At 40.8% G+C, this 25,718-nt stretch overlaps 1 protein-coding gene across 1 annotated transcript; it reads right to left on the bottom strand.

The window, feature by feature from the left end:
• Window positions 1-849: 849 nt before the first annotated feature.
• On the bottom strand, window positions 850-25,596 carry LOC138852001 (vacuolar protein sorting-associated protein 51 homolog; the record flags this gene model as incomplete). The annotated part of the gene is made up of 7 exons (XM_070081598.1): window positions 850-1,771; window positions 2,436-2,619; window positions 2,991-3,061; window positions 10,887-10,997; window positions 12,396-12,536; window positions 16,113-16,356; window positions 25,399-25,596. Coding segments are annotated over 7 exons (1,171 nt in total), but the record flags the coding sequence as incomplete, so codon positions are not given.
• Window positions 25,597-25,718: the final 122 nt, after the last annotated feature.

The raw sequence follows: 25,718 nt of genomic DNA, 5'->3' as shown, positions 1-25,718 counted from the left end.
AGGGAGAGAGTATGGAGGAGGTGAACGTATTCAGATATTTGGGAGTGGACGTGTCAGCGGATGGGTCTATGAAAGATGAGGTGAATCATAGAATTGATGAGGGAAAAAGAGTGAGTGGTGCACTTAGGAGTCTGTGGAGACAAAGAACTTTGTCCTTGGAGGCAAAGAGGGGAATGTATGAGAGTATAGTTTTACCAACGCTCTTATATGGGTGTGAAGCGTGGGTGATGAATGTTGCAGCGAGGAGAAGGCTGGAGGCAGTGGAGATGTCATGTCTGAGGGCAATGTGTGGTGTGAATATAATGCAGAGAATTCGTAGTTTGGAAGTTAGGAGGAGGTGCGGGATTACCAAAACTGTTGTCCAGAGGGCTGAGGAAGGGTTGTTGAGGTGGTTCGGACATGTAGAGAGAATGGAGCGAAACAGAATGACTTCAAGAGTGTATCAGTCTGTAGTGGAAGGAAGGCGGGGTAGGGGTCGGCCTAGGAAGGGTTGGAGGGAGGGGGTAAAGGAGGTTTTGTGTGCGAGGGGCTTGGACTTCCAGCAGGCATGCGTGAGCGTGTTTGATAGGAGTGAATGGAGACAAATGGTTTTTAATACTTGACGTGCTGTTGGAGTGTGAGCAAAGTAACATTTATGAAGGGATTCAGGGAAACTGGCAGGCCGGACTTGAGTCCTGGAGATGGGAAGTACAGTGCCTGCACTCTGAAGGAGGGGTGTTAATGTTGCAGTTTAAAAACTGTAGTGTAAAGCACCCTTCTGGCAAGACAGTAATGGAGTGAATGATGGTGAAAGTTTTTCTTTTTCGGGCCACCCTGCCTTGGTGGGAATCGGCCAGTGTGATAATAAAAAAAAAAAAATAATAAACCATACCACTGGTGGGGTTAGAACCCGCAATCAGAGAGTCATAAAACTCCAGACCATCATTTTAGCCACTGGGCAAGTGGCTGGTCACAGTGGTGCCTATGCTAACCTTCCTATGGTGTAGAAATATACCTAGTTGGATGAATTTTATTGTTGTAGCTAGCTGGCTCAGTGGCTAACGCGACAGTCTGGACCTTTATGACTCTCTGATCAAGGGTTCTAACCCCACCCATGGTATGGTTTGTTTGCAATCATGTCATTACACTCATAATAAATGGAGATTCTGAAAAATAAAGAATTTTCTAAAAATAAAAATAAACACCTGTATGGTAATGAATACAGTACATTAAAAGAACTTCTTCATAATAAACCTATATACAATATATGAGTAATTAATACCATTATTCTTTATAATTCTCCTGTATAACAAAAATATAACATCTGTACAGTACATCTATAGAATGTATCAGTAATGTCTTTGCAGTGACACAAGTAAGAACACAAATTCACAATACCGTGACTGGAACAATACACAAATAACCCGCACGTGTGAAAAAGAAACTTACGATGACGTTTAAGTCCGACTTGTATCATTAACTATGTGCGGGTTATTTGTGCACAGCACAATACTGTATATCACTGCTTCTTAGTGTACACTCCCTCACTATCTGACAGTGCTTGAAATAATCAGTTTTGGTCACAGATAAATTCGACAACTCTCTGTTCCATTAATTCCGGATCGCAGCACCTAACGCTTGCCGAAGTCACAACTTCATCCAGCAAGACATTCAAAACATGCTCATCCGCCACATACGACCAGAGGTATGTCCGTAGGTAGTAAGCATCCACTTGGACTTGTTGTAGCCCAAACCTACTGAAAGTTCGTAATCGCACACTCTCCAGCAGTGTCTGCGAAAGTGAGGGAATATAAATGGTCATCTACTGACGTAACTCAGTAATGGAACTATCTTTAAACTACCACAACAAACATTATAACACACTGTCTTACAAAAACAATCCAAACATGTCACACACAAGCAAAATTGTTAGAGTTAATGTCTGAGATTGCAGACTAACAGCATTCAAGTAAACCAGCCTAATTTTATAAATGTCTGTAGTGATAAGTTAATTTTAAGGCTCCCCGAAGTGCTCTTCATAACTAGGAGCTTTCTATAAATTATGCTAAAAACATCAACTATTCCTGTAGTTATGTAATTTTATAGAACTAAAGATTATTATTATTATTATTATTATTATTATTATTATTATTATTATTATATTGGTTTGGTTACTGTTTTTTTGGTACTGGTAATATAATTTACTGGACAATGTGAAGTAACAGTAGTGATAGCTAGTACTGAGAAGGATAGCAATATCCCAGTCTTTTACAGTAGTAAAAGCTATTAAATAATTAAACAAGATAACAGAATATTAAAAACTACAAGAGATGGTAGATTGAAAAAAATTCCACAAGGTAGTCGAAAAAAAAAATTACTAGAAAAATAAAGAAAAAAGTTCAGGAACATTGGAAAAATGTTAAACTACAAAATAAAAATTATTAATACTACTATACCTTAAGACTTATTTTAACAATTCCAGTTAAAATTGAGACTCTGGTAAATTCCACTGGGGCAAATATTTCAATGCGTTCTGACCAGAGTTTGTTGAGGTTAGCAACCAGGCTGTTGTCCAGCTGACTTGGTGTGTAAGACGACCAAGCTGAGCGACCACCACCTCCTCCACGGGAAGCATTCACACTATGGAGTACAATATTTAATAATACGGTCATTATAAATTCACTGTAAAATGAACTCTATGGTGAAGAACACAAAGGCACAAAACTGTGACTGGAACAACACACGAATAATCTGTACAAAGGAGAAAAAACTTTATGGTGACGTTTCAGTTGGACTCAGACCATTAACAAGTGACACTGACTAGTTAATGGTCCAACTTGGGCAGAAACATCATCATACAGTTTCTTTCCCTCTGAGTAGGTTATTTGTGTAATGAACTTTATGGTATGTGAAGGAAATTACAATATAGGCTTCCTTATAGTCACTTAATATTCGTACAATAAATCCCAATTGGTCAAAAAAGAAAGTCACAGACGAATGATGCGCTGTACCTGTGGAAGGTGCGGCGAGAAGAATCCGATGATCTGTCTCGACGATTACCTTCTTCATACAGTGCTCCAACCTGAAAGTTTATGACTGATTCACTTGTGTCCTGGGATACATTGATGACACATGATAAACCTGTGTTCATCCTTCCATATTATGAATTACTTTACAACTTTTTTGGGGAGTCCCATAAACTTATAGAAATCAGTTTCAAAATAAAGTGATCCCTTGAGTTACAATATTGTACCTCAAAACTATTGTAAATAACTCTCCAAAAAATACAGAGAATTATGGTAATTAATTCCAAGATGTCAGAACACATCCAACCTGCCTTGGTAATTCATGTTGCTTTAATACTCTGAGGTTTCCTGATTGGTAAATAAACACAGGCTTCACCTTGAAATATCCAGAGGCATTGACACCCAACAGCTGAGTAAGCCTACCTTTCATAGGCTTATGCCAAGCAAAGTGGCAGGATATAGCAGGATATAGCAGGGCAGGGCAGGGCAGGGCAGGGCAGGGCAGGGCAGGGCAGGGCAGGGCAGGGCAGGGCAGGGCAGGGCAGGGCAGGGCAGGGCAGGGCAGGGCAGGGCAGGGCAGGGCAGAGCAGGGCAGGGCAGGGCAGGGCAGAGCAGGGCACTAAATATTTAGTGTTGTCACAGTCTCCTTCTGCCCACATCTGATACATGTACAGTCTCCCTCCTGCCTCTGCCTTCCTTCCTCTCTTCCACCCTCCCTCCCTCCATCCCACTCACCCCAACACAACTTAACCATCATTCCATTTAAGATCTTTTTATCACACTGTCTTGTCTCTGGGCTGAGGCCCACCCACGCACTGATCATCACACACTTACGAATATCCCAAATTCTTCATATATACAGTGGACCCCCGCATAACGATGGCATCACATAGCGATTTTTCCGCATAACGATTACTTTTATCGCAAAATTTTTGCCGCGCATACCGATTAAAAACCCGCTCACCGATTTTCGTCCGAGACGCGTCCAATGTGCGCCCTCAGCCAGCCTCACATGTGCCGCCCGTCCCATTGTTTACCAGCCAGCCTCCGCGGTAACATCCAAGCATACACTCGGAATATTTCGTATTATTACAGTGTTTTCGGTGCTGTTTCTGGAAAATAAGTGACCATGGGCCCCAAGAAAGCTTCTAGTGCCAACCCTACACCAATAAGGGTAAGAATTACTATAGAGATGAAGAAAGAGATCATTGATAAGTATGAAAGTGGAGTGCGTATAGCCGACCTAGTCAAGCTGTACAAGAAACCCCAATCAACCATCGCTACTATTGTGGGCACCAGAAAGACAATCAAGGAAGCTGTTCTTGCCAAAGGTTTAACTGTGTTTTCGAAACAAAGATCGCAAGTGATGGAAGATGTTGAGAGACTCTTATTGGTGTGGATAAATGAAAAACAGCTAGCAGGAGATAGCGTCTCTCAAGCGATCATATGTGAAAAGGCTAGGAAGTTGCATGACGATTTAATTAAAAAAATGCCTGCAACTAGTGATGATGTGAGTGAATTTAAGGCCAGCAAAGGTTGGTTTGAGAGATTTAAGAAGCGTAGTGGCATCCATAGTGTGATAAGGCATGGTGAGGCTGCCAGTTCGGACCACAAAGCGGCTGAAAAATATGTGCAGGAATTCAAGGAGTACATAGAAACTGAAGGACTGAAACCTGAACAAGTGTTTAATTGTGATGAAACAGGCCTGTTCTGGAAGAAAATGCCAAGCAGGACCTACATTACTCAGGAGGAAAAGGCACTCCCAGGACATAAGCCTATGAAAGACAGGCTTACTTTGTTGATGTGTGCCAATGCTACTGGTGATTGCAAAGTGAAGCCTTTATTAGTGTATCACTCTGAAACTCCCAGAGCGTTCAGGCAAAAGAATGTCCTCAAGGATAATTTGTGTGTGCTGTGGAGGGCAAACAGTAAGGCATGGGTCACTAGGGAATTTTTCTATAACTGGTTACACCATGCATTTGCCCCCAATGTGAAAGATTACCTAACTGAAAAGAAATTAGAACTTAAGTGCCTCCTGGTGTTAGACAATGCCCCTGGTCATCCTACAGACGTGGCAGAGCGACTTTATGGGGACATGAGCTTCATTAAGGTGAAGTTTTTGCCTCCTAATACCACTCCTCTCCTGCAGCCCATGGACCAGCAGGTTATTTCCAACTTCAAGAAACTGTACACAAAAGCTCTGTTTGAAAGGTGCTTTGTAATGACCTCAGAAACTCAACTGACTCTAAGAGAGTTTTGGAGAGATCACTTTAATATCCTCAATTGTGTAAACCTTATAGGTAAGGCTTGGGAGGAAGTGACTAAGAGGACCTTGAACTCTGCTTGGAAGAAACTGTGGCCAGAATGTGTAGACAAAAGGGATTTTGAAGGGTTTGAGGCTAACCCTGAGAATCCTGTGCCAGTTGAGGAATCCATTGTGGCATTGGGAAAGTCCTTGGGGTTGGAGGTTAGTGGGGAGGATGTGGAAGAGTTGGTGGAGGAGGACAATGAAGAACTAACCACTGATGAGCTGATAGATCAACTTCAAGAGCAAGAGGCCAGACCTGAGGAAACTGGTTCAGAGGAGGGGAGAGAGAAATTGAAGTAGGTAGTAGGTTGGTAGACAGCAACCACCCAGGGAAGTACTACCGTCCTGCCAGATGACTGTGAAACAAAAACCTGTAACTGTTTTGCATGATGGTAGGATTGCTGGTTTCTTTTTCTGTCTCATAAACACGCTAAGATAACAGGGATATCTTGCTACTCCTACTTACACTTTGGTCACACTTCACAGACACGCACATGCATATATATATATACATACATCTAGGTTTTTCTCCTTTTTCTAAATAGCTCTTGTTCTTTTTTATTTCTTCTATTGTCCATGGGGAAGTGGAAAAGAATCTTTCCTCCGTAAGCCATGCGTGTCGTATGAGGCGACTAAAATGCCGGGAGCAATGGGCTAGTAACCCCTTCTCCTGTATACAATTACTAAAAAAGAGAAGAAGAAAAACTTTATAAAACTGGGTTGCTTAAATGTGCGTGGATGTAGTGCGGATGACAAGAAACAGATGATTGCTGATGTTATGAATGAAAAGAAGTTGGATGTCCTGGCCCTAAGCGAAACAAAGCTGAAGGGGGTAGGAGAGTTTCAGTGGGGGGAAATAAATGGGATTAAATCTGGAGTATCTGAGAGAGTTAGAGCAAAGGAAGGGGTAGCAGTAATGTTAAATGATCAGTTATGGAAGGAGAAAAGAGAATATGAATGTGTAAATTCAAGAATTATGTGGATTAAAGTAAAGGTTGGATGCGAGAAGTGGGTCATAATAAGCGTGTATGCACCTGGAGAAGAGAGGAATGCAGAGGAGAGAGAGAGATTTTGGGAGATGTTAAGTGAATGTATAGGAGCCTTTGAACCAAGTGAGAGAGTAATTGTGGTAGGGGACTTGAATGCTAAAGTAGGAGAAACTTTTAGAGAGGGTGTGGTAGGTAAGTTTGGGGTGCCAGGTGTAAATGATAATGGGAGCCCTTTGATTGAACTTTGTATAGAAAGGGGTTTAGTTATAGGTAATACATATTTTAAGAAAAAGAGGATAAATAAGTATACACGATATGATGTAGGGCGAAATGACAGTAGTTTGTTGGATTATGTATTGGTAGATAAAAGACTGTTGAGTAGACTTCAGGATGTACATGTTTATAGAGGGGCCACAGATATATCAGATCACTTTCTAGTTGTAGCTACACTGAGAGTAAAAGGTAGATGGGATACAAGGAGAATAGAAGCATCAGGGAAGAGAGAGGTGAAGGTTTATAAACTAAAAGAGGAGGCAGTTAGGGTAAGATATAAACAGCTATTGGAGGATAGATGGGCTAATGAGAGCATAGGCAATGGGGTCGAAGAGGTATGGGGTAGGTTTAAAAATGTAGTGTTAGAGTGTTCAGCAGAAGTTTGTGGTTACAGGAAAGTGGGTGCAGGAGGGAAGAGGAGCGATTGGTGGAATGATGATGTAAAGAGAGTAGTAAGGGAGAAAAAGTTAGCATATGAGAAGTTTTTACAAAGTAGAAGTGATGCAAGGAGGGAAGAGTATATGGAGAAAAAGAGAGAGGTTAAGAGAGTGGTGAAGCAATGTAAAAAGAGAGCAAATGAGAGAGTGGGTGAGATGTTATCAACAAATTTTGTTGAAAATAAGAAAAAGTTTTGGAGTGAGATTAACAAGTTAAGAAAGCCTAGAGAACAAATGGATTTGTCAGTTAAAAATAGGAGAGGAGAGTTATTAAATGGAGAGTTAGAGGTATTGGGAAGATGGAAGGAATATTTTGAGGAATTGTTAAATGTTGATGAAGATAGGGAAGCTGTGATTTCGTGTATAGGGCAAGGAGGAATAACATCTTGTAGGAGTGAGGAAGAGCCAGTTGTGAGTGTGGGGGAAGTTCGTGAGGCAGTAGGTAAAATGAAAGGGGGTAAGGCAGCCGGGATTGATGGGATAAAGATAGAAATGTTAAAAGCAGGTGGGGATATAGTTTTGGAGTGGTTGGTGCAATTATTTAATAAATGTATGGAAGAGGGTAAGGTACCTAGGGATTGGCAGAGAGCATGCATAGTTCCTTTGTATAAAGGCAAAGGGGATAAAAGAGAGTGCAAAAATTATAGGGGGATAAGTCTGTTGAGTGTACCTGGTAAAGTGTATGGTAGAGTTATAATTGAAAGAATTAAGAGTAAGACGGAGAATAGGATAGCAGATGAACAAGGAGGCTTTAGGAAAGGTAGGGGGTGTGTGGACCAGGTGTTTACAGTGAAACATATAAGTGAACAGTATTTAGATAAGGCTAAAGAGGTCTTTGTGGCATTTATGGATTTGGAAAAGGCGTATGACAGGGTGGATAGGGGGGCAATGTGGCAGATGTTGCAAGTGTATGGTGTAGGAGGTAGGTTACTGAAAGCAGTGAAGAGTTTTTACGAGGATAGTGAGGCTCAAGTTAGAGTATGTAGGAAAGAGGGAAATTTTTTCCCAGTAAAAGTAGGCCTTAGACAAGGATGTGTGATGTCACCGTGGTTGTTTAATATATTTATAGATGGGGTTGTAAGAGAAGTAAATGCGAGGGTCTTGGCAAGAGGCGTGGAGTTAAAAGATAAAGAATCACACACAAAGTGGGAGTTGTCACAGCTGCTCTTTGCTGATGACACTGTGCTCTTGGGAGATTCTGAAGAGAAGTTGCAGAGATTGGTGGATGAATTTGGTAGGGTGTGCAAAAGAAGAAAATTAAAGGTGAATACAGGAAAGAGTAAGGTTATGAGGATAACAAAAAGATTAGGTGATGAAAGATTGAATATCAGATTGGAGGGAGAGAGTATGGAGGAGGTGAACGTATTCAGATATTTGGGAGTGGACGTGTCAGCGGATGGGTCTATGAAAGATGAGGTGAATCATAGAATTGATGAGGGAAAAAGAGTGAGTGGTGCACTTAGGAGTCTGTGGAGACAAAGAACTTTGTCCTTGGAGGCAAAGAGGGGAATGTATGAGAGTATAGTTTTACCAACGCTCTTATATGGGTGTGAAGCGTGGGTGATGAATGTTGCAGCGAGGAGAAGGCTGGAGGCAGTGGAGATGTCATGTCTGAGGGCAATGTGTGGTGTGAATATAATGCAGAGAATTCGTAGTTTGGAAGTTAGGAGGAGGTGCGGGATTACCAAAACTGTTGTCCAGAGGGCTGAGGAAGGGTTGTTGAGGTGGTTCGGACATGTAGAGAGAATGGAGCGAAACAGAATGACTTCAAGAGTGTATCAGTCTGTAGTGGAAGGAAGGCGGGGTAGGGGTCGGCCTAGGAAGGGTTGGAGGGAGGGGGTAAAGGAGGTTTTGTGTGCGAGGGGCTTGGACTTCCAGCAGGCATGCGTGAGCGTGTTTGATAGGAGTGAATGGAGACAAATGGTTTTTAATACTTGACGTGCTGTTGGAGTGTGAGCAAAGTAACATTTATGAAGGGATTCAGGGAAACCGGCAGGCCGGACTTGAGTCCTGGAGATGGGAAGTACAGTGCCTGCACTCTGAAGGAGGGGTGTTAATGTTGCAGTTTAAAAACTGTAGTGTAAAGCACCCTTCTGGCAAGACAGTGATGGAGTGAATGATGGTGAAAGTTTTTCTTTTTCGGGCCACCCTGCCTTGGTGGGAATCGGCCAGTGTGATAATAAAAAAAAAAAAAAAAATTCTAGCGGCTTCAAATCAAGCGGGAGAAAGCTGGTAGGCCCACATGTGAGAGAATGGGTCTGTGTGGTCAGTGTGCACCACATAAAAAAAATCCTGCAGCACACATTGCGTAATGAGAAAAAAAAAACTGATCGTTTTTTTGGAATAAAACGCCGACTTTGAGGTGTATTTTCGTATAGTATTTATCGTTGTATTCGCGTTTTCATGGTCTTAGGTGATAAAATGGAAAACATATTACAGAAATAGAGATGATTTTCATTACTTTGACGATGAAAACGACCTTGAAACTGAGCTCAAAGTAGCGGAAATGTTCGATTTTTACCAATGTTCAGGAGTAAATAAATCACACCACACGTCCAATACACGTCAACTGGGGAGTCTAATATTCTTTCACTAGTGCACTGATATTATTTATACCATTTTTACAATAATGCAGTAGTCTGCATAACAGTAAATTTTGTATTTTTTTGTATGAATAAAAAATCAAAATAGAAAGCAATAATAATATAAGAGGGGCCTAGAGATGTGACTAATGAACAGAGCATATGTTATTTTAGTGCCACGAATGTCTACCTTGTTTATTCTGGACCCTATTTTGAAATTGGCATCTTTTTTAGTTTGCGTGAAATTGGCCAAATTGCCAATTTCTGACCACCATATTGGGTAGTCCAAATTAGTAAATGGGAGGTTTCTTGTACTCAGCTGATAGATAAAATGGAGTTCTAAAGAAATAGCTATGAGTTTGGTCAACTGGAACAATGGAATTGGCTGAAAATAGGGCTCAAAGTCGGCGAAATCGCCGATACGCATATGTCGCCGAGACCGCTAACTTCGCGGGAGCATAATTCCATGAGTTTTCGACCAAATTTCGAACTTTTGGTGTCATTACCATCGGGAAAAGATTCTCTATCATTTCATAAGAAAAAATAATTTTTTTTTTTTTTCAAAAATTGAGCGACATAGAATGACAGTTTCAGAGAGGGGCCTGAAACAGTCAAAGGCTTTGAGTTAAGAAATTATATATTAATCTGAGAAAACTCCAGTTATGGTCTGGTAGGTCAATGAGTTTGTATATAAGACCATCATGCCATAAGCTATCAAAAGCTTTATGAACATCTCTAGTGGCAATTAGGGCAAGATTACCCTGATGTTTTAGACTTGCTACAGTGTCAAAAATAACATTTATTGCATGATTGGTACCTCTATGTGTTCTAAAGCCAAATTGTTTTTCAGTAAAAAGGTGATTAAACTCCATATAGTAGTTCAGTCTGTTGGAAATGATCTTCTCAAGAACTTTTCCAGTGACTTCAAGTAAAGATATAGGTCTATAGTTCCCAGGTTGGTAGATGTCTTTATTGGGCTTAGCCAGAAAGATCATCCTAGCAGTCTTAAAAACCACTGGAAAATGTCCTGAAGCCAAGATGGCATTAAAGATATTAACCAAAGACTGTTTACAATTTCTGGGTAGGAACTTTATTTGTTTCATTGTTATTCCAGAGAGACCAGGGGCTCTATTTCACATTCTTCCAATAACCTGACTCATCTCTAGTAATGTAATAGGTCTAGTAAGCGGGTGGGTATCTTCAAGAGTTGAAGTATCGATGGAAGGTATTTAAAACACTATATTAATTTTATTGGGTATAAACTAAAACATATATGTCTAATTCTGACTTACTTGAGTGTCCATAGTAGAAATCTCATCGAGGACGGTTCTCATGACTCTGCGTACACTACGGGGCTCCCCACATCCCAACCAGTCCTTCAACTCAACACTGCGACGCAGCATCTGCACACAAAAAACATTCAGGAAAAAATAAATATTAAATAAATTGGAATGAACCAGCACACATTCCACATACCCAAGTGTAAAAGTGAAGTGACTTTGTGCAATAATTTTTGTCACCTTCAAATGCACAATTACAACTACAAATGAATGGAAGAAGTCATATACATGTATATTTATCAATCCCTATATTATAGTCATTTCAAGAAATTCCCATAAACTGAATTTTTCACACTAACAGCAGACATTAACAGAGGGCAACAGCTTGATCTGTGTCCTTCATTTGAAATGTCAATCAATACAGTACAGTACTATGCATACACTATCCATTCAACTTACAATGTTTAATGCTACAAAAAAATCCCTTATATTTAGCTACTACATGTAATGCATATTTATACATTATTTGGTGTTTGTGTGTTGGTTTAGTGTTTAATTATTGGTAGTGTAACAAAGGAAACATCAATGTCTGACATCCGAGACAATGTCCAGGATCTTACCTGTAATAATCTTACTTGTAATAATCCATCTTACTGTATTTTCTGCACTATTTACCAGTTTTATATTGTATGATAATCTTACCATTTCATGCAAGATTTCAGGTACGTCTTGCTACTTGTACTTACACTTAGGCCACACTGCACATACAAGTACGAGCATATACATACACACCCATCTGGGTTTTCTTCTGCTTCTTTCTAGTTCTTATTTTTGTTTATTTCCTCTTATCTCCATGGGGAAGTGGAACAGAATTCTTCCTCTGTAAGCTATGCGTGTTGTAAGAAGCGACTAAAAGCCGGGAGCAAGGGGCTAGTAACCCCTTCACTTGTATAAATTACTTAATTTAAAAAGAGAAGCTTTCATTTTTCTTTTTGGGCCACCCTGCCTTGGTGGGGTACAGCCGGTTTGTTAAAAAAAAAAAAATCTTACCATTTATATAACTTTGAATAATAGGTTTAATATGTGATGGTAATGATGAGTGAACCTGTGAAGGTGTTGCCTACCTTACATCAACCACAGTACTTGCATAACCAGTGGTGGGCAAGGCCATAAATCAGCATCACATTTGTAACCATATACAATGTCATTTTCAGGACTTAAAATTTCTGAGTCTATGTCCATTGCATGGATTCTGTAGCTTTAAGTACAATGTTGAACACAGCCTCTGAGAGGAAGGGTTTACACTCTTAAATTATGTCACTGTGGATATAGTTTCTGAACCTTGTCATGTTTGAACACAGACTTAGAGTGATGTCAACACCAGCTTATGTGTGAACTTACTGTCCTCTGCTTTTAGGACATAGCCTTTATAAATCTACTACTTGTGTATACTTTTATCAACATATCCAAGACAAGATGACATTTATAAAACAAATGCAATGAGTGAAGAAAGATACTGACCTGACTGATGGAGGCTCCCTGAGTGTGAACATAATGGTTGAGAAGTTTCTGTCCGGCCTCTCGCATACCGTCCGTGATGGTGTGAAGGTGTGTCAGGCCAGTCTTATCCTCTAACTGCAGCTGCTCATCACAGTGACTTAGCTGGTGCAAGAAACCAAATGAATATTAACACTAAATACTACAACATTTAATTTAGCTGCTAAAATTAATCAAAGCACTAAATACTGATGGTACTGACAGTAATTTATACAGTTACACATTATTTTTAACACACTGGCCATCTCCCACCAAGGCAGTGTGACCCAAAAAAGAAGAAACAGAAATTTTTCTTTTTACATTAGTAATTTATACAGAAGAGGTTACTACTTGCTTGCTTCCAGCATTTTAGTCACCTATGACCTGAAAACCTTTTCGGGTATTTGTCGGACATGGGTATTAAACTTCAAGTTGCAGTCACGGTGCAGACATAACAACCTAACCATTGATCATTATGTGTAATTGGATATTTGTAGCTGTTTCCAAACATCATGTAGGTTTGATCAATATTAAGAGTGAGTTTGATTAGATTTTTTAGATTTTGCCACCGAAGTGGCTAGTTTATTGTGCACCCCATATCCATCCTGTGGACGGTAGCGCAAGAGCATATGGATACACAAAAGGCCCAGGAACTAGGCCCCAAAGGGTTAACAGGAATACATATGGATTTGTATCTACATATCTATATTGGCAGTTTGGAGGGATATGTTGTGTATCTTTATATGTGTATGCTTCTAAACTGTTGTATTCTGAGCACCTCTGCAAAAACAGTGATGATGTGTGAGTGTGGTGAAAGTGTTGAATGATGATGAAAGTATTTTCTTTTTGGGGATTTTCTTTCTTTTTTGGGTCACCCTGCCTCGGTGGGAGACGGCCGACTTGTTGAAAAAAAAAAAAAAATCTATAGTTCACTTATCTGTTACAAGCAAATTTAGGAAATTTGATAAGTATATCTGGTATCTTGTTTTCATTAATAAGATATCTTGACATGTCACATAGTTTATTATACTGTGTGTTTTTGTATTCTTCAATAAGTGGACAATTAAGCACATAGTGTTCAAGACAGTAACCATATGCCTGATCACATAATTTACATTTAGTTTGATCATCATCTGTGTGTCTCCCAAACTGCCAGAAGTACTTGTAACCAAGCCTAAGCCTGGCCACTACAACATCAGTCAGTACTTACAACCAAGCCTAAGCCTGGCCACTACAACATCAGTCAGTACTTGTAACCAAGCCTAAGCCTGGCCACTACAACATCAGTCAGTCTGTTCACACTGCACGTTGCTCCATAAACATACTTATCTACGTTCATGTTATCATAGTGGGTTATAGATCTACTCAGGCTTCTAATTGCATTCCTATAACAATCATTTTCATTATTTACTTCTCTCCTAATATTATTCCTAATGCTAGACACAGTTAATACCAAAGTTATATTCTACATTCTCCTTCTGGGTACTCTTCTTGGCTAACATATCAACTTTATCATGAAGGAGTAATCCAGTGTGTGTGATGGGATCCATAGCAACTGTAGATTACAGTGGACCCCCGGTTAACGATATTTTTTCACTCCAGAAGTATGTCCAGGTGCCAGTACTGACCGAATTTGTTCCCATAAGGAATATTGTGAAGTAGATTAGTCCATTTCAGACCCCCAAACATACACGTACAAACGCACTTACATAAATACACTTACATAATTGGTCGCATTCAGAGGTGATCGTTATGCGGGGGTCCACTGTAATTCCTTTGTCCCTGATTTTTGAGTATCTATACATGACTTCTCCAATGAGCATGTTATTGGAGTCATTATATGAGTCAAGAGCCTTCAATAATGACATAGAATCAGCAATGATGATAGAGTCAAGCTCAATGTCATAGGTTAGCTTTAGCGCCATTAGGATTGCAAACAATTCAGTTAGCAGCGAAGACGCCCATTTGTTAATTCTTATGCCTATCTCAACAAATTTATTATCGTTCTTAATCCTTTCAGGGTTTCGGACTTACTAGTACGGCTTACGCACCAGAGTTTTTTGACTGGTTTTACAATAAAAAGTACCTTGAAATTGAGCTCAAAGTAGCAGAAATGTTCGATTTTTACCAAAGTTCAAAAGTAAACAAATCATGCTAAGCGTCCAATACACGTCAACTGGTGAATCTAATATTCTTTCACAAGTGTACCAATATTATTTATACCATTTCTACACTAATGTAGTAGTCTGCATAACAGTAAATCTTCTATTTTTTGTGAGAATAAAAATTCAAAGTTGAAAGCAAAAGAATGTAAGAGGGGCGTGGGGACGTGACTAACGAACAGAGGAAATGTTATTTTAGTGCCAGGAATGTCTTTCTTGTTTATTCTGGACCCTATTCGGAAATTGGCCTCTTTTGAAATTTGTTTGAAATTGGCAAAATTGCTAAATTCTGACCACTTTATTGGATAGTTGAAATAGGTAAATGGGTGGTTTCTTGTACTCATTCGATAGAAAAAATGGAGTTCTAGCAAAATAGTTATGATTTTTGTCGACTAGTACACTGGAATTGGCCGAAAATAGGGCTCAAAGTAGGCAAAATCGCTGATGAGTAAACATCGTCGAGACCGCTAACTTCACGAGAGCATAATTCCGTAAGTTTTCCATCAAATTTCATACTTTTGGTGTCATTATGCCTTGGTGGGAATCGGCCGGTGTGATAATAAAAAAAAAAAATGATCGGGAAAAGATTCTCTATCTTTTCATAAGAAGTTTTTTTTTTTTTAAATTTAGGCAAACCTGAGAACAAGTCTGGGTGAGGGCCTGGGGACCCTGAAAGGGTTAACTAGGGAGGTGGCAACAAGAGCAGATGCAGCCCTGCCAGAAGACTCCTGTTTAGATCCATCAATGCATATAACTTGTGATAACTTATTACTACCAGCTAGGCGAGAAATTTCTTCTTGAGCAGTTGCTTTAACAAGTGATTCAAGGAAGGGATTACTAGCAATGAGCTTCTTCAGAGAAATGGCAAACATCGAACTAAAGCTAAAGGAATCATATAGGAGTCAGGAATCGTGATTTGTTGGTAGTCATCCATACAGACATTTTAAGGAGCTCCTCATTAACAGAGTTGTTGAAAGGAATCAGATTTGAATTGGAGATGACAAAAGGTGTATCAACTGCAAACAGAACAGGTTCAAAGAGACAAGATGCATTGGGGAGGTCACTGATGTATATGAGGAAGAGCAAAGGGTCAAGAATACTGCCCTGAGGCATCCCTATGTCAATATGCTGAGCTGAAGGAGACATACTGGTGTCTCCTAAGATAAGACCTTAGGATAACCTTAAATATCAAATTTGTCTTGTACAGGAACTCTCCAGTATCATAACTGATGATCATGATGATGACTGATTGACTGATAATAATAATAGATGTGGACTGCGAAGGGTGCTTCTTGTTCTTGTTGATGTACTGGTAAATGGTAGTCATCATCATCATCATAATATTAGTGACAACAGAGGTGAGTTGTTAGGGAGGTATCATGTTCTTGGTACTGAGTAGTTGCTAGCAGAGACAGTGATAATGATGATGGTGAATGATAATGTAGGATGAAAAAACATTATTAATAAAATAAAGATGGTGAACAAGTAAGAGTGATAATAATGATGAATATAGGATGGAAGATACTTCTACAAGACTTACCAGGTAATGAACAGTAGAAGTGTGCAGGTCAAGGCACATGCGAGACAGCAGCAGCAACAAGACTGGATCCTTGTCCTTCTTGTGACAGAATTGCAACATTGTGTCAGTTATGTGCAAGAAGAAAGCCACAACAACTCCCTCACGTACCAGCTCACGGCAAAAGCGACGGCGGAACTCTGCACGCACGGCAAATGTGTGTTTGGGCTGAGTGAAAGCCTGGCCGGAGACACGGAGAATGTTATGTCACTCTTCTTCTCCATTAGATCTATGCCCAAAATGCACCACATGCCAGTGGCTTTCTTTTGTGCTTAACAATATTTTAGTATATGTAAACTACATTACTTGTTTACTGTAGAAAAGAAAGAAATTATTTGTATGTTATAATTAGTGGGCAATTAACTATGTATAAATATAAGATGGATGAATTTGGTAGGGTGTGCAAAAGAAGAAAATTAAAGGTGAATACAGGAAAGAGTAAGGTTATGAGGATAACAAAAAGATTAGGTGATGAAAGATTGAATATCAGATTGGAGGGAGAGAGTATGGAGGAGGTGAACGTATTCAGATATTTGGGAGTGGACGTGTCAGCGGATGGGTCTATGAAAGATGAGGTGAATCATAGAATTGATGAGGGAAAAAGAGTGAGTGGTGCACTTAGGAGTCTGTGGAGACAAAGAACTTTGTCCTTGGAGGCAAAGAGGGGAATGTATGAGAGTATAGTTTTACCAACGCTCTTATATGGGTGTGAAGCGTGGGTGATGAATGTTGCAGCGAGGAGAAGGCTGGAGGCAGTGGAGATGTCGTGTCTGAGGGCAATGTGTGGTGTGAATATAATGCAGAGAATTCGTAGTTTGGAAGTTAGGAGGAGGTGCGGGATTACCAAAACTGTTGTCCAGAGGGCTGAGGAAGGGTTGTTGAGGTGGTTCGGACATGTAGAGAGAATGGAGCGAAACAGAATGACTTCAAGAGTGTATCAGTCTGTAGTGGAAGGAAGGCGGGGTAGGGGTCGGCCTAGGAAGGGTTGGAGGGAGGGGGTAAAGGAGGTTTTGTGTGCGAGGGGCTTCGACTTCCAGCAGGCATGCGTGAGCGTGTTTGATAGGAGTGAATGGAGACAAATGGTTTTTAATACTTGACGTGCTGTTGGAGTGTGAGCAAAGTAACATTTATGAAGGGATTCAGGGAAACCGGCAGGCCGGACTTGAGTCCTGGAGATGGGAAGTACAGTGCCTGCACTCTGAAGGAGGGGTGTTAATGTTGCAGTTTAAAAACTGTAGTGTAAAGCACCCTTCTGGCAAGACAGTGATGGAGTGAATGATGGTGAAAGTTTTTCTTTTTCGGGCCACCCTGCCTTGGTGGGAATCGGCCAGTGTGATAATAAAAAAAAAAAAAAAAAAAAAAAAAAAAAAATATAAGATGATATCCAGGTGTGTCAAACTAAAAGACCACCATAAAAATAAACCCCATTGATTTTATTGGGTTATCCTAAGTAAAATTTAATGCACTGTATCATCAATGTAGACCTGTAATATGTATGTCTTTGGAATTATTGTAGAAATTTATAATACAGTCTGTAAAATTACTTGTATCTTTCTAGAACAGATCTCATATTAAGCATTGTTGGATGTCTGAGCTCAAGTCCGACTCAATCAACACACTGCAGGTTATATCTTAATCTCCTTTAAAAAATACAGTTGGGATTGTAAATCATAATTATTTTACCACAAAGGCTCTTTTCCACCAAGTTATCTGTTCGGTAGTTCTGGGGATTATCTTCCCCACAGACTGGTCTCAGACTAGGCCTCCTAGGTTGGAAAGAAAATATTACAGGTTTACCTGGAGAGTTTACCTGGAGAGAGTTCCGGGGGTCAATGCCCCCGCGGCCCGGTCTGTGAAGGTACCAAGAAGGAAACACCTTCACCATCACTCTTCCTCTAGCGGTCTTGTTGCTACAAGTATATTATTTTGCAATTCCCTTCTGCATTACCTCTCGATAAAAGAGTTCGGCAGTCCTTTGACACTTTAAATCCAGGTTGAATTTTTTCTTAGAAACGTAAGTTCTGCGAGGCATGCATTTCCAGAACAAGCCTGTTTCATCCATATTTTTTTTTTTTTTTATTATCACACTGGCCGATTCCCACCAAGGCAGGGTGGCCCGAAAAAGAAAAACTTTCACCATCATTCACTCCATCACTGTCTTGCCAGAAGGGTGCTTTACACTACAGTTTTTAAACTGCAACATTAACACCCCTCCTTCAGAGTGCAGGCACTGTACTTCCCATCTCCAGGACTCAAGTCCGGCCTGCCGGTTTCCCTGAACCCCTTCATAAATGTTACTTTGCTCACACTCCAACAGCACGTCAAGTATTAAAAACCATTTGTCTCCATTCACTCCTATCAAACACGCTCACGCATGCCTGCTGGAAGTCCAAGCCCCTCGCACACAAAACCTCCTTTACCCCCTCTCTCCAACCTTTCCTAGGCCGACCCCTACCCCGCCTTCCTTCCACTACAGACTGATACACTCTTGAAGTCATTCTGTTTCGCTCCATTCTCTCTACATGTCCGAACCACCTCAACAACCCTTCCTCAGCCCTCTGGACAACAGTTTTGGTAATCCCGCACCTCCTCCTAACTTCCAAACTACGAATTCTCTGCATTATATTCACACCACACATTGCCCTCAGACATGACATCTCCACTGCCTCCAGCCTTCTCCTCGCTGCAACATTCATCACCCATGCTTCACACCCATATAAGAGCGTTGGTAAAACTATACTCTCATACATTCCCCTCTTTGCCTCCAAGGACAAAGTTCTTTGTCTCCACAGACTCCTAAGTGCACCACTCACTCTTTTCCCCTCATCAATTCTATGATTCACCTCATCTTTCATAGACCCATCCGCTGACACGTCCACTCCCAAATATCTGAATACATTCACCTCCTCCATACTCTCTCCCTCCAATCTGATATTCAATCTTTCATCACCTAATCTTTTTGTTATCCTCATAACCTTACTCTTTCCTGTATTCACCTTTAATTTTCTTCTTTTGCACACCCTACCAAATTCATCCACCAATCTCTGCAACTTCTCTTCAGAATCTCCCAAGAGCACAGTGTCATCAGCAAAGAGCAGCTGTGACAACTCCCACTTTGTGTGTGATTCTTTATCTTTTAACTCCACGCCTCTTGCCAAGACCCTCGCATTTACTTCTCTTACAACCCCATCTATAAATATATTAAACAACCACGGTGACATCACACATCCTTGTCTAAGGCCTACTTTTACTGGGAAATAATTTCCCTCTTTCCTACATACTCTAACTTGAGCCTCACTATCCTCGTAAAAACTCTTCACTGCTTTCAGTAACCTACCTCCTACACCATACACTTGCAACATCTGCCACATTGCCCCCCTATCCACCCTGTCATACGCCTTTTCCAAATCCATAAATGCCACAAAGACCTCTTTAGCCTTATCTAAATACTGTTCACTTATATGTTTCACTGTAAACACCTGGTCCACACACCCCCTACCTTTCCTAAAGCCTCCTTGTTCATCTGCTATCCTATTCTCCGTCTTACTCTTAATTCTTTCAATAATAACTCTACCATACACTTTACCAGGTATACTCAGCAGACTTATCCCCCTATAATTTTTGCACTCTCTTTTATCCCCTTTGCCTTTATACAAAGGAACTATGCATGCTCTCTGCCAATCCCTAGGTACCTTACCCTCTTCCATACATTTATTAAATAATTGCACCAACCACTCCAAAACTATATCCCCACCTGCTTTTAACATTTCTATCTTTATCCCATCAATCCCGGCTGCCTTACCCCCTTTCATTTTACCTACTGCCTCACGAACTTCCCCCACACTCACAACTGGCTCTTCCTCACTCCTACAAGATGTTATTCCTCCTTGTCCTATACACGAAATCACAGCTTCCCTATCTTCATCAACATTTAACAATTCCTCAAAATATTCCCTCCATCTTCCCAATACCTCTAACTCTCCATTTAATAACTCTCCTCTCCTATTTTTAACTGACAAATCCATTTGTTCTCTAGGCTTTCTTAACTTGTTAATCTCACTCCAAAACTTTTTCTTATTTTCAACAAAATTTGTTGATAACATCTCACCCACTCTCTCATTTGCTCTCTTTTTACATTGCTTCACCACTCTCTTAACCTCTCTCTTTTTCTCCATATACTCTTCCCTCCTTGCATCACTTCTACTTTGTAAAAACTTCTCATATGCTAACTTTTTCTCCCTTACTACTCTCTTTACATCATCATTCCACCAATCGCTCCTCTTCCCTCCCGCACCCACTTTCCTGTAACCACAAACTTCTGCTGAACACTCTAACACTACATTTTTAAACCTACCCCATACCTCTTCGACCCCATTGCCTATGCTCTCATTAGCCCATCTATCCTCCAATAGCTGTTTATATCTTACCCTAACTGCCTCCTCTTTTAGTTTATAAACCTTCACCTCTCTCTTCCCTGATGCTTCTATTCTCCTTGTATCCCATCTACCTTTTACTCTCAGTGTAGCTACAACTAGAAAGTGATCTGATATATCTGTGGCCCCTCTATAAACATGTACATCCTGAAGTCTACTCAACAGTCTTTTATCTACCAATACATAATCCAACAAACTACTGTCATTTCGCCCTACATCATATCTTGTATACTTATTTATCCTCTTTTTCTTAAAATATGTATTACCTATAACTAAACCCCTTTCTATACAAAGTTCAATCAAAGGGCTCCCATTATCATTTACACCTGGCACCCCAAACTTACCTACCACACCCTCTCTAAAAGTTTCTCCTACTTTAGCATTCAGGTCCCCTACCACAATTACTCTCTCACTTGGTTCAAAGGCTCCTATACATTCACTTAACATCTCCCAAAATCTCTCTCTCTCCTCTGCATTCCTCTCTTCTCCAGGTGCATACACGCTTATTATGACCCACTTCTCGCATCCAACCTTTACTTTAATCCACATAATTCTTGAATTTACACATTCATATTCTCTTTTCTCCTTCCATAACTGATCATTCAACATTACTGCTACCCCTTCCTTTGCTCTAACTCTCTCAGATACTCCAGATTTAATCCCATTTATTTCCCCCCACTGAAACTCCCCTACCCCCTTCAGCTTTGTTTCGCTTAGGGCCAGGACATCCAACTTCTTTTCATTCATAACATCAGCAATCATCTGTTTCTTGTCATCCGCACTACATCCACGCACATTTAAGCATCCCAGTTTTATAAAGTTTTTCTTCTTCTCTTTTTTAGTAAATGTCTACAGGAGAAGGGGTTACTAGCCCATTGCTCCCGGCATTTTAGTCGCCTCATACGACACGCATGGCTTACGGAGGAAAGATTCTTTTCCACTTCCCCATGGACAATAGAAGAAATAAAGAAGAACAAGAGCTATTTAGAAAAAGGAGAAAAACCTAGATGTATGTATATATATATGCATGTGCGTGTCTGTGAAGTGTGACCAAAGTGTAAGTAGGAGTAGCAAGATATCCCTGTTATCTAGCGTGTTTATGAGACAGAAAAAGAAACCAGCAATCCTACCATCATGCAAAACAGTTACAGGTTTCTGTTTCACAGTCATCTGGCAGGACGGTAGTACTTCCCTGGGTGGTTGCTGTCTACCAACCTACTACTTAACCCTTTGAGGGTCGACAGGCCCTCTCCGAGACTTGTTCTCAGGGTCGACCAAACTTAAAAAAAAAAAAAAAATCTTTTGAAAAGATAGAGAATCTTTTCCCGATCATAATGATGCCAAAAGTATGAAATTTGATGGAAAACTTACAGAATTATGCTCTCGCGAAGTTAGCGGTCGACGATGTTTACGCATCGGTGATTTTGCTCACTTTGAGCCCCATTTTCGGCCAATTCCAGTGTACTAGTCGACAAAAATCATAACTATTTCTGTAGAACTCCATTTTTTTCTATTGAATGAGTACAAGAAACCACCCATTTACTGATTTCAACTATCCAATACAGTTGTCAGAATTTAGCAATTTTGCCAGTTTCACACAAATTTCAAAAGATGCCAATTTCCAAATAGGGTCCAGAATAAACAAGAAAGACATTCCTGGCACTAAAATAACATTTCCTCTGTTCGTTAGTCACATCCCCAGGCCCCTCTTATATTTCTTTGGCTTTCCACTTTGAATTTTTATTCTTACAAAAAATAGAAGATTTACTGTTATGCAGACTACTGCATTAGTGTAGAAATGGTATAAATAATATCAGCGCACTTGTGAAAGAATATTAGACTCACCAGTTGACGTGTATTGGACGCTTGGCATGATTTGTTTACTTTTGAACTTTGGTAAAAATCGAACATTTCTGCTACTTTGAGCTCAATTTCAAGGTACTTTTCATTGTAAAACCAGTCAAAATCATCTCAATTTCTGTAATATGTCTTCCATTCTATAAAATGAGACCAAGAAAACTAGAATACAACAATAAATACCATACGAAAATACAGTGCAAAGTCGCTGTTTTAATCCAAAAACACGGTCAAAGTTTTTTTTTTCTCAGCACTGTGTGCTGCAGGATTTTTTTTATACTGCGCACACTGACCACATAGACCCATTCTTTCATATGTAGGCCTACCAGCTTTCTCTCACTAGATTTGAGGGCGCTAGAATTTAGGCGTACTAGTACGTCAAAAACCCTGGGTGACCCAAAAAGTAAGAAAAACCCAAAAAAAAAGAAAAAACTTTCACCATCATTCAACGCTTTCACCATCATTCATACATAATCACTGTCTTTGCAGAGGCGCCCAGACACGACAGTTTATACGTCACTCCAAACTGCTATTATCCCAAACCCCTCCATTAAAGTGCAGACATTGTACCTCCCATTTCCAGGACTCAAGTCCGGCTAACCGGTTCCCCTGAATCCCTTCACAAAATATTACCCTGCTCACACTCCAACAGCTCGTCAGGTCCCAAAAACCATTCATCTCCATTCACTCCTATGTATCACACTCACGCACGCTTGCTGGAAGTCCAAGCCCCTCGCCCACAAAACCTCCTTTACTCCCCCCTCCCTCCAGCCTTTTTGGGGATGACCTCTACCCCATCTTCTTTCCCCAGTAGGTTTATACACTCTCCAAGTCATTCTACTTTGTTACATTCTCTCTAAATGATCAAACCACCTCAACAGCCCCTCTTCATCCTTCTGACTAATACTTTTAGTAACTCCACACCTCCTCCTAATTTCCACACTACGAATTCTCTGCATAATATTTACACCACACATTGCCCTTAGACACTACATCTTTATTGCCTCCAGTCGCTTCCACACTGCAGCATTTACAACCCATGTTTCACACCCATAAAAGAGTGTTGGTACCACTGTACTCTTGTACATTCCCTTCTTTGCCTCCATGGATAATGTTCTTTGTCTCCACAGATACCTCAATGCACCACTCACCTTTTTCCTTCATCAGTTCTATGGTTATCCTCATCCTTCATAAACCCATCTGCTGACATAGTATGACCTAAGTGTAAGCAGAAGTAGCAACATATACCTCTTATCTTATGTGTTTATGAGAAAGAAAAAAGACACCAGCAATTTTACCATCAGGTAAAGCAATTACAGATTTCTATTTCACACTCACTTAGTAGGATGGTAGTACCTCTCTGGGTAGTTGCTGGCCACCAAACTACTACTACTACAAGATGGTAGTACCTCCCTGGGTAGTTGCTGGCCACCAAACTACTACTACTACAAGATGGTAGTACCTCCCTGGGTAGTTGCTGGCCACCAAACTACTACTACTACAAGATGGTAGTACCTCCCTGGGTAATTGCTGGCCACCAAACTACTACTACTACAAGATGGTAGTACCTCCCTGGGTAGTTGCTGGCCACCAAACTACTACCACAAGATGGTAGTACCTCCCTGGGTAGTTGCTGGCCACCAAACTACTACTACTACAAGATGGTAGTACCTCCCTGGGTAGTTGCTGGCCACCAAACTACTACCACAAGATGGTAGTACCTCCCTGGGTAGTTGCTGGCCACCAAACTACTACTACAAGATGGTAGTACCTCCCTGGGTAGTTGCTGGCCACCAAACTACTACTACTACAAGATGGTAGTACCTCCCTGGGTAGTTGCTGGCCACCAAACTACTACTACTACAAGATGGTAGTACCTCCCTGGGTAGTTGCTGGCCACCAAACTACTACTACTACAAGATGGTAGTACCTCCCTGGGTAGTTGCTGGCCACCAAACTACTACCACAAGATGGTAGTACCTCCCTGGGTAGTTGCTGGCCACCAAACTACTACCACAAGATGGTAGTACCTCCCTGGGTAGTTGCTGGCCACCAAACTACTACCACAAGATGGTAGTACCTCCCTGGGTAGTTGCTGGCCACCAAACTACTACCACAAGATGGTAGTACCTCCCTGGGTAGTTGCTGGCCACCAAACTACTACTACAAGATGGTAGTACCTCCCTGGGTAGTTGCTGGCCACCAAACTACTACTACTACAAGATGGTAGTACCTCCCTGGGTAGTTGCTGGCCACCAAACTACTACTACTACAAGATGGTAGTACCTCCCTGGGTAGTTGCTGGCCACCAAACTACTACTACTACAAGATGGTAGTACCTCCCTGGGTAGTTGCTGGCCACCAAACTACTACCACAAGATGGTAGTACCTCTCTGGGTAGTTGCTGGCCACCAAACTACTACCACAAGATGGTAGTACCTCCCTGGGTAGTTGCTGGCCACCAAACTACTACCACAAGATGGTAGTACCTCCCTGGGTAGTTGCTGGCCACCAAACTACTACCACAAGATGGTAGTACCTCTCTGGGTAGTTGCTGGCCACCAAACTACTACTGGTAGTACAGTTGCTGGCCAGAAGATGGTAGTAGGGTAGTTGCTGGCCACCAAACTACTACCACAAGATGGTAGTACCTCCCTGGGTAGTTGCTGGCCACCAAACTACTACTACAAGATGGTAGTACCTCCCTGGGTAGTTGCTGGCCACCAAACTACTACCACAAGATGGTAGTACCTCTCTGGGTAGTTGCTGGCTACCAACCTACTACCTAAATCTAACCATAAATATTTACAACAAAATGAACTGCCTGGTAAGCAGAGCAATGGTAGCAAAAATTACACTGCACATACAAAGAAGTCAGATCAAACACTCCAACACTTAGAAAGCAATTACAGCTTCCATAACAGATAAATTAATCATGAAAGTAAGTTCAAAGTACTCACTCTCCGAAGTTTGTGTTCGGCAGAAGTTGTGTAATAGCATGTAGACGTCTGTGAAATTTATCAAGAGCAGTGGTGAGGGGAGCATAATGTGCAGTATCAGGCTCAGCAGCCACACGCACTCCCACCACAGCAACGTACTGCTCCACCAACCCTGCCACAAACACCCGAAGCTTATCCAGTGCAACACTGGAAGCTCCACTGAATCAGAAGCAAGAATAATATAAACATAACAAATAGCTACCTAATATCTTACACTAAATATTTAACAATATGAGCATCCATGTCAAGTACAGTACATACAGTACAGTATTACACAGAGG

The sequence above is a fragment of the Cherax quadricarinatus genome, unplaced genomic scaffold (assembly GCF_038502225.1).
Source record: "Cherax quadricarinatus isolate ZL_2023a unplaced genomic scaffold, ASM3850222v1 Contig3285, whole genome shotgun sequence".
In the NCBI taxonomy this organism is placed as follows: domain Eukaryota; kingdom Metazoa; phylum Arthropoda; class Malacostraca; order Decapoda; family Parastacidae; genus Cherax; species Cherax quadricarinatus.
The sequence above is the reverse complement of the archived record's forward strand: the minus strand, read 5'-3'. Positions and strand labels throughout refer to the sequence as shown.